Genomic DNA, 10,090 nt, shown 5'->3' on the forward strand with positions numbered 1-10,090 from the left:
ATGTTATTGAACAATGAAAACCCTAGCAGCAGAAAGAAATGACTAACTGTTGCCTCTCTTATGTTCTTTTTGCATCCAGCCAAACCTGTGCAATGCTGGTGGGCCCCAGATCTTGATCTGTCCATTAAGTTGTTCTTTCGCAATATAGCTGCATGGGCAAACAAATGTTTTCAATGTTAGACAATACTTTTAGGGTTTGCGGGTCCTACCACATTTTTAAATGCTCTAATTATTAATTCACTCTCTGTACACCTTCACTGCATTGGCTCTTTTATGTCAATCATAAAGCAACCTTGCTCTAGCAGCCTAAGGCCTCCACTCTAGATATATTCTAAAGGTTGGGACTTTATTCCCTGGAGCGTAGAAGATTGAGGGGAGATTTGATAGAGGTGTATAAGATTTTGATGGGTATAGATAGAGTGAATGCAAGCAGGCTTTTTCCGCTGAGGCTAGGGGAGAAAAAAACCAGAGGGCATGGGTTAAGGGTGAAAGGAGAAAAGTTTAAAGGGAATATTAGGGGGGGCTTCTTCACGCAGAGAGTGGTGGGAGTGTGGAATGAGCTGCCGGATAAAGTGGTAAATGCGGGATCACTTTTAACATTTAAGAAAAACTTGGACAGGTTCATGGATGAGAGGGGTGTGGAGGGATATGGTCCAAGTGCAGGTCAGTGGGACTAGGCATAAAATGGTTCGGCACAGACAAGAAAGGCCAAAAGGCCTGTTTCTGAGCTGTAATTTTCTATGGTTCTATTAGATACATTTATATTTTTTAACCAAAAACAAAAAGTCTTGCAGCCCAGACTTTTCCATTTGGGTCGGGTATCCACGTGAAATCGTAAAACCAATAGTAAATATTGGCCGGAATTCTCCATCTGTTTCACGCCAGCATGATTCTCTGATCCTGCCGGCGGTGTAGCCCCTGTGGCGGGTTTCCTGGCGGTGTGGGACGGCTTCAATGGGAATTCCCATCGATAGCGGTGGGACCAGAGGATTCTGCCTCCTGCCGCTGAGGAAAATGCCGCAGGGAGGCCAGAGAATCTCACCCATGATTTCAGGCAGACTATGCCTGAATACTGCCAGTGGTGAGTTTAAATGCTTAAATAAAGACCTGGTTGCCCAGATCAGAAAATAATTAGAACTGAAACCTTGAAATATTTCTATGCATCCATCTAACTGAATATAGGCTCATAAATGTTAAGTAAGTACACTGAGAGAATGAAGATTGTTTGCTTTCTAAGTGAGCAGCAATATTTATCTTTTACTTTTGAAATAAAATATGCCATGAAAATCTTTCTGAGCCCTGCCAGTGAAATAGGACTCAAAGATTTTTATGACGTATGGGTGGCTTTCATAAGAATCTTAACTAGGAATAAAAGTAGGCAATTCAGCCCCTCGAGCCTGCTCCGCCATGCCATATGATCATAGCTGATCTCATCTCGGCCTCAACTCCACCTTCCTGACTGTTCACCTTAACCATAATAATGAAAAATCTGTCCACTTGTTCCTTAAATTTACTCAAAGAGCCAGTATCCTCCATGCTCTGGGTAGTGATTGAGAGAAATAATTTGTCCACATCTCTGTTTTAAATTTGCCACCCCTTATCCTAAAACTATGACCTCTTGTTCTAGATTGCCCTACAAGAGGGCATCCTCTCCACGTCTGCTTTGTCAATCTCCTTTATCATCTTGTCCACCTCAATTATATCTCCTCTCATTTTTCTGAACTCCAGGGAGTATAGGCCTGAACAGCCCAATCTCTCTCCCAAATCCCCCTTTGGGGGATCAGCGGCAGTGCACACGATTTATGTCCATTAAAATCATTGAAATGTAAAATGCTGTGTACAAGCCTACCCAATGGCTTGGGGTCTTCGAGGCATTTTATTCATAAGCTGTATGATAGACTGTAATTGGGCTACGGAGTATTTCATGGTTAAGGGTATTTATGCAGATATTTAAAAGTGGGGCTAATTCCAAATGTAGATTAAGAGGCCTAGCATATACTGTTAATGTATACAATGGAGTTTATAAGTGAGTTTCAAAACTGAGTAAAGACGAAAAACATTCAGCACTTTGAATTCAACTGAGTCCAATGAAAGTGAGCCCTTTAACCTCATGTATTTAAGTAGCTTGGCAATGATTAGCCACTTGGGGGCAGCACAGTACAGTACCTTCATTGCATGCAGTGCTGTTGTCAACTTAATTGCTAAAATTTAGTGGTGATAGATCAAAGAAATTGATCTACGATTATTTTATACTTGAAATAGAAAAAATATTAATTGCTAGAAGTGGTTATATATATCTTAGGTTAAGAATTATTGGTGTGAATGTTTTGTGTTTCTCAGTATATATTAAAGAATGTTTTCTGATGTGTTATTACTGAAAGATATGTTCTTGTGATGTTTCATATTGGGTGGCAATGGGGCAAGTCAGGTCCAAGAAGAAAGGGATCCCATTAGTTAGTGTCATTCAAATGACTGCAAAATCTTAAGGTGTCTATAAAACTCTTAACATTTTAGAAAGAAAAGAATATTTGACTCATCAATAGTAGTACAAAGGCTTGCGGGAAAAAAGCTGCCAAGCCTGCTGACCCTGGAAAAGCCTAAAAATCCAGATCTGGTTAAAATGAAAATCCATTCAGGGAGCTTGACTACCTCCCCCCTCAATTAGCCCCCACAGTGGCCTAAGGATACCGAGTAGTGGTGAATGATGCAACTTACTGGTGTCATTCAAATGATGCAAAGCTTTCATTACATTACATGATTGTGTAATAGAATTCAAACAATTCCAAAGTCTATCAGCCAAAAGAAAACTACAAGGAGTCCCTTTCAGGGTGCTGCTAAACAAATCGGGTCCGTAGTTTATTACCATCAAAGGTAAAACTTCGGAAAAAGTTTTTTTAGTTTATTTATTAGTGTCACAGCTAGGCTTACATTAACACTGCAATGAAGTTACTGTGAAAATCCTCTAGTCACCACGCTACGGCACTTGGGTACAAGGAGGGAGAATTTGGCATGGCCAATGCACCAAACCAGCACATCTTTTGGAGGAAACCCACGCAGACACCGGGAGAACGTGCAGACTCCACACAGACAGTGACCCAAGTCAGGAATCAAACCCGGGTCTCTGGCGCCATTGAGGCAGCGTACTAACCACTGTGGCACCGTGCTGCCCCAAACGTACCATGGCAAAAGTTATTATTATTGCTGTAATATTCACTTCACATGATGTTAGCTACTAACCTAATTACTGTATCCACACACTTATGACCCAGGTTAAAAACATTAATTAGTCACCATAATGCTCCAAGACAATCTCCCAAGTATGACTGCTGATGTCCATTTAAATCAATGGGTAGTTGTCGGTCCTCTGACACAGAGCACATTTTGAGCATAACCACTGCAGCGGACAGTTATTCGGTTTTATAATCAAATGAACAAAACAGGGTTTTCAGGCAGAAATAATCAACCCTGGTCTTCTAATAGCTATTCAATCACACTTTTCAGCAGAGCTGTGTAGAATGCTATCACACTGTGCCATGCAAATTCCTTTGTTAAAACTTACTTTAAAACCATTTATTTGGATGTAATATTTTGCTCTGATTTTAAGATGTTACATAACGGATACAGTATGTGCTTAACCTCAAACAACAGCTCCTTAGGACAAGCATGGCAAGTGTTTGAACTTATGTCAGAGTGCCATTCTCCATTGGTTGTGGTGAGACCCATGGCATCAGTGAAATAGTTACACTGTTCACTGAAGTACCCAAATGGTCTGGGAGGTGGGTTTCCCCAGCATCTTAAAAATTTAAGTAGCAATATTGGAGGAGTGGCACAATGGTTAGCACTGCTGCCTCATGGTGCCAGAGACCCAGGTGTGATTCCTGCCTTGAGTGACTGTGGAGTTTGCACATTCTCCCTGTGTCTGTGTGAGTTTCCTCCAGGTGCTCCGGTTTCCTCCCACAGTCCAAAGGTGTACAGGTTAGGTGGATTGGTCGTGCTAATTTGCTCCTTAGTGTCCCAAGAAGTGCAGGTTGGGTGGATTGGCCATGATCAATGTGGGCAACGGGGATAGGACAGGGGGTTGGGCCTAATTAAGATGCTCCTTGGGAGGGTTGGTGCAGACTCAATGGGCTGAATGGTCTCTTCTGCACTGTCAAAATCCAATGATTATAAACATTCCTAATTGCCCTAATGGAGTGGTTTGCTCGGCCATTTCAGAGATTATCACATTGCTGTAGGCCAGACCAGGTAAGGATGGCAGATTTCCTTCCCTGGAGGGCATTAGTGAACTAGATATTTTTTGACAATCAACAATGGTTTCATGGTCATCAGTAGACTTTTAATTCCAGATTTTTATGGAATTCAAACATCATCATCTGCCAACGTGAGATTCAAACCCTGGCCCCCAGAGTGTTACCCTTCATCTCTGGATTACCAGTTCAGTGACAATACCACTTCACCACTTCCTTCCCATTATATGCACTTTCCACAGTCATTGGGAAGGTGCAACAGTCGGAAATTAAGTAATAAACTCGCAACTGCAGTTGTTTGTTGATGTAATGCTATCAGTGCAGACTGGATTCTGAACTGTTAAGAGTCAACACTATTACTGCTTTTGCTCAAAAATGTTCTGTAATGTTAATCTTCATCCCACAACTATTAATACTTCAGACATACCTTTAACTCCTAAATCTTTTAACCCAGCAAACTAAAGATCATTAATATTTTAATTTTTTTATCACTTTAAAAGTCAGAAGTGCTCATCATGTCCTTTGACTGCTCCAAGTAAAAAAAAATTTGTTCACAACATAAAATTGATATAAGATCCTGAAAAGCCATCTTTATGCATCTTGCCAATAGGTAGCCTCTGAGCAAAGAGAAACGTGTTGAAGTAGTAACGTGATAACAGGAGCTCGGAATCTCTTTTTAAATTGTTTGCCATTACCTCGGGCTTCATATCGAAATGGGTTCAAACTTAGCTGCCTACTGGTAAAACTAATGAGGAAATGTTTGTGTCCGTAAAATAGATGATGGTGATATGAAGTAACGTAAATTGCTGAGATAATACTGAGACTGAAGCTTTCAGCTAATTTTAGCTGGTAAAACTAATGAGGAAAGTTTGTGTCTGTAAAATAAATGAGGGTGAGGAGACAAGCAATGAAGCTCTCAGCTATTTTTTAGCATTGTCACCATTCTAGGCCAACTAGAAGCAGCACCATGTGTATGTGGGTCTAAAGGTCTACGACTGATATCATAGTTGCTTCTGATAAGAAATATTTTAAATCCTTGACACGTGCATTTATGTGAGTGTCCGTGCATTTTGTCTGTTTGCAGGGTGGGGGCAGTTGCCCTCTTCATTCTGTAACTGGTTTCCTTTCCTCCCACAGAGTTTGTACTAGCACTCACTTATCTCAGAATTCCAATCTCTCCCTGCCTTCTACTCAAAGCCTCAACATCAAGTCAGAACCTGTTTCTCCCCCTAGAGATCGCACCCACACGCCGCTGGGCTACCCGCAGCACTCGAGGCTCGACGCAGGGCGATCTCCAGTGGACAGTCTCAGCAGCTGCAGCAGTTCCTACGACGGAAGTGACCGAGAGGATCACAGGAATGACTTCCACTCTCCCATCGGACTTACCAGGCCTTCGCCAGATGAAAGGGAAAGCCCGTCTGTCAAGCGGATGAGGCTGTCCGAAGGATGGGCAACATGATAAGATTCTTGCGGTCATCTTTTTTTTTCCTTGCAGTGTGTGTGTGTGTGCGCTACATTACAGGGCAAGGGAGGGAGGGAGGGAGAGGGGAGTTCAACATTATCTGTGCCGTGTGTGGAAAATAAGTCAGGTACTCTGTTTTGTAAAAGTACTTTTAACTTGCCTCAGTGATTATAAAGTAACGTAAATTGCTGAGATAACAGCTTTAGCACTTGAGTTGTACAAAGAAAACCCTTGTACAATGTAGATTTAACTGCTAACTCTTTTTTTCATTGCTGTGCTCCCTTGCAAAATGTATGTTACAATAGATAGTGTCATGTTGCAGGTTCAACGTATTTACATGTAAATAGCAGATCAAAAAGGAAACATTTGCCAGAACTGGCGGATCTTTGCTGAGAGAGAAAGTGCAGCTGTTATGCAACAAAAACAAAAAAAAAAATTATATATGTATAGGTGGTTGACAGGCCCAGAAATATGGGTGACCATTCTCAACGAGACAAACCGGTCAACTGACATCCTGAACATACTAAGGAAAAAAGGCATATCAACAGAGTATGGCACTCAAATGAAATGGATCAGTCATTTGAATGAGGGCCATACTTTGACCAAAAAAAAATGGAATATCGTTAATATGTGGGAAAAGTCCAAATTCTGGGTCTGTTTAACATTTTAAGTGGATTTTAAAAAAAAAAGATGTACATTACATTTTGCTTATATTTTCATATGAAAGCAAGAAAAAACATTTGCAAAGCATTTGTGGCTTTTTGTAGTTACCTAAGCCAAAATGTTTTTTTTCCTGATAGCTTTGCCGGTATTTTAAACAGTCCTAAAAACAATGGAATTGGGCTCTTCGTATGGAAGCACTACCCTAGCCATGAAAAAACTCCACGCTTTGCTAACCAAGATAACTGTTTTCTCTTTGTAGAGGTTTTGTTTTTGAATTGTGTATTTCTAATTATATAAAAAATAATATTAAGAAAATCTTTTAAAATCTGTGAAATTAACATGCTTGTGTATAGCTTTCTAATATATATTAATTATGGTCATAGCAAACATTGTTTTGGTTATCTTATTAGTGGGGGGGGGAATGTATTTGTGCATATGCACGTTTAAGTAACTAAATTCTTTAGGTCTTTTCTGCACACCTTTTGCAGAATCAGAGTTGGCTGTGTTCAGTATAAAGGAGTTAACCAGTTGGGAGGACAGGTTTAGTATGTATTCTAAATTGTGTTACTGTTTCGGAATTAAAACACGGAAAGGAGTGGGGCTGCCTGCCATTTTGGGTACCGGGGGTAGTTTCAGCAGGACCTTGTTATCGGGGTTAGTTTTTCTCAGTCCATCCAATTGCTAATTTGTAATTCTGAACATTGTGGTGAAATGCTCATCTATCCTTAACCTAATATGAATACTTGACAAAATTAGTTCAGTCATATGGATTTGTATGTTTTCTAGACAAGAATTTTTGAAACTGAAGAATGGCCAGTGGATATTTTGTCACTTATAAGTTTTAAAGTTTCTTTTTTAAAAAAAACAAAGGTCTTTTTAAAGTTTGTGAAAGAAAATGAAACTTTTCTCAATCATAACCCCTGACCACAACCTAATTGAGACTCATGTTGTGTGTGTATGTTCTCTTTCAGTTCTGAAATAGATCCATTTAATGTTGAATGGATTTTGGAAACAAATTCATACTTAAAGCTTCAATCCCAGTTAACTTTCATGCCTTCACAACTTCATTGTAAGGTGTTCACATGTTACTAAAAAGCAATTCTCACTAATGGTTCAGTCAATAAATGAATGTCAGGCAGCCACAGATTCCTAACACGATTTTAATTCAGCAACTTTTTGAAAATTAAGCAATCGATTTCATCGTAGATCGAAAATATCATGGCAACAGCAAATCAATATCCACAATTTTTTTTTTAAATCGATTGAGAAGCACAACTTAATTCACAATGGGTCACTCCTTTCTGTACCTACAACCCTCTACTCACTGTTATCCAAGTGTTATAATTTTGCTGTATGTTTGACCACAGAGCTAATTCTGAGTTAGCATATAATGATACAGTACTATGGTTTTAAAATTATTGGGGCAGAGCCCCTTGTATATTCTCATGTACTCACACAACCCATTTGCTAACAGATTTAGGCAATGTTCTTTACTGCGAGGCAAAAAAAAAATGGCAGTGGCACTTTCCTGGGGGCACTTAAGTTATTTTCTGTTTCATAAAACTCATGAACATCAAAAAGGCTTGTTACTATTCTGCGCAGAAGTGAGAGCAAAGTCATTTACTGATATCTTGATGTTTGCAATGCATTACTGCTGCCAGTAACTTGAGTTGACATATCAGAGCCAGCAGATGTCATACCTTAAAAGCTGAGATAGTGAAAATATCAGCAAACCAGATCAGCTTTGACAGAATATTCTGCAAAATCCACTATTCTACCTCCAAAAGACAGAGTTTATGATAAATGGGATACCCCAATGTTGCCCCATGAAATGTTTTTAAAAGCCCTAGAAAATGGTCACACCATCAAAATATACAGCATTAAAGAAAGGTATCTTTCAGAAGAAAATCCGCTAGCTAACTCAATTCAGTATCTTATACGTTTTTTGAAAATTTATTTTTAAAAGTCTGACAATATATTTATTTATAGTTGACCATTATAATATAGCCTTTTCTAAAATGGAAACTTAAAGCAAGAAATGGACTTTATGCACACACCACTGCTTCCCAACCTCTGTAAAGTATGCCTTGAAGGTTTGGCTTTACTAGAAACCCACTTAACAATTACAAACAACAGTGTTCCAGAAAACCACTTTGTTGCTCGTAAAAGACTATTGCCTAAAAAAAATAAATTAAAATATGAGTGCTTCAACTGTTATTATTTGTGCCATCCGCTGTGTAGAATGTGGCAACTTTCACCTAACGCTGGTTTCCTGCCACTACAGAGTTCTGGAAAGACTGATCAAAAAAAAAATGTTTATTTAGAGTGCTTCAAGTGTAGAGTAATGATAAAGGCTTTTGTTAATATTTTAACCAAAGATGTGGAGCAATCCAGGCAGTTCGCCACAGTTTTTGCAAATATGCTTCTCGAATTGTTTTTTTTTCTGTTTTATTTTGTGTTCAGGTTATTATATATATTATACTTTCCCTGATCATACCTCAAATTCATCCATACCTCAAAAAAAAGTTTAAAGAGGTCAGTTAATTAAGCAATGAAATACGGTACCGGTGCTCTATATGAAGGAACTGTTATAAACTGTAGCCCTGGATTGCTTTAGAAGGACTATTGTTATTGACCTAAAACATACTTGGATTGCTCCAGCTGGTTTGCTGTTATTTTTTCTGAGGATTTGTTTCCATTATACAATAGTAATACAAAATGATTGCTTGTAAATGGGGGAAATGTGGACGTTTGCAGCAAAAATAAAGAGGCTCACAGCGGCATAAGCTGGACTTTGTCGCCACTTGATGACAAAAAGATGTTAATAACTAAGTTAAATTACATCTATGTATCTCAAGGGACTTAATTCAGCTGTCTGTAGTGAAAATTTTTATGGGAAAATTCAAGTTTCTCTCGCTGGAAATAAGGTATAATTTGTATTTTGCAGACAAATCAGTAAAGTTACTGGCTTTCATAGTGATTTGATGTCATTGTGTGATTATTTTTTCTCTCTCACGTATGGTATTTAATGGAGGTGATGACAGGGGGTTGAATGGGGGCGGGGGGGGGGGCGATGTGATCTCGCTTGCTGGCTGGGGAGACAGCAAAAACCCCCCGCATCGTTACCTTTTCGGAAGGCTTGTTAAATTAAGTGCCAGTCATGCACTTACCATGCAAGCCCACTGCTGCCCTGTTAACAAGAACCCCCAGGGTGAAAATCCAACTCTCTTGAGAGCTGCCGGCCAATTTAAGGCCTACAACCATCATTGCAGGTAGCACCACCGGGGCGGGAGCGATGGTAGCTGCCAGAGATGAACTGACCCGAGTCCCAGGGTCAACGAGGGACCCAGGCCACAGGTGAGTGATAGTGAGCAGAAGTTACGTTAAGCCCCCAGACCTTGCCCCCATGATCTCTCAATTCTCCATGCCAACCTATGCTCCTCTACACCCCACCATGATGCTTCATAGACCCTTGGCAAATTTAGTGCTAACACATGCCAACCTATGACCTCCCACTCATTCCTATGACCTTTTATAGCCTTATGCCAACCAATGCTCCCCCCCACCCACCACCCTTTGCTCATATACCCTCCATGCTAACTCACTCAGTATGCACCATGGTCAGACCTCAGGAACCATGCTAAGATGTCATAAAATTGAGTTCAAAATGTCTTTTGATGACTTCACTATTAAAAAGCACGCTCATTGATAAAAACAG

At 39.8% G+C, this 10,090-nt stretch overlaps 1 protein-coding gene across 9 annotated transcripts in view; it reads left to right on the top strand.

Moving 5' to 3' along the window:
• mef2cb (myocyte enhancer factor 2cb) overlaps positions 1–9,352 on the top strand; it is a 236,834-nt gene extending 227,482 nt beyond the window's left edge. For 5 of the 9 annotated variants that reach the window (XM_078214802.1, XM_078214808.1, XM_078214804.1 and 2 more), the window contains one exon: positions 5,481–9,352. In XM_078214802.1, the coding sequence (XP_078070928.1) occupies positions 5,481–5,706 (226 nt within the window). In that variant the 3' untranslated portion in view covers positions 5,707–9,352. Of the gene's footprint in view, positions 1–5,384 lie in introns of all 9 variants that reach the window. The other 4 variants (XM_078214798.1, XM_078214800.1, XM_078214801.1 and 1 more) reach the window with 1 other exon arrangement.
• Positions 9,353–10,090: the final 738 nt, after the last annotated feature.

Source organism: Mustelus asterias, chromosome 6, assembly GCF_964213995.1.
Source record: "Mustelus asterias chromosome 6, sMusAst1.hap1.1, whole genome shotgun sequence".
In the NCBI taxonomy this organism is placed as follows: Eukaryota; Metazoa; Chordata; class Chondrichthyes; order Carcharhiniformes; family Triakidae; genus Mustelus; species Mustelus asterias.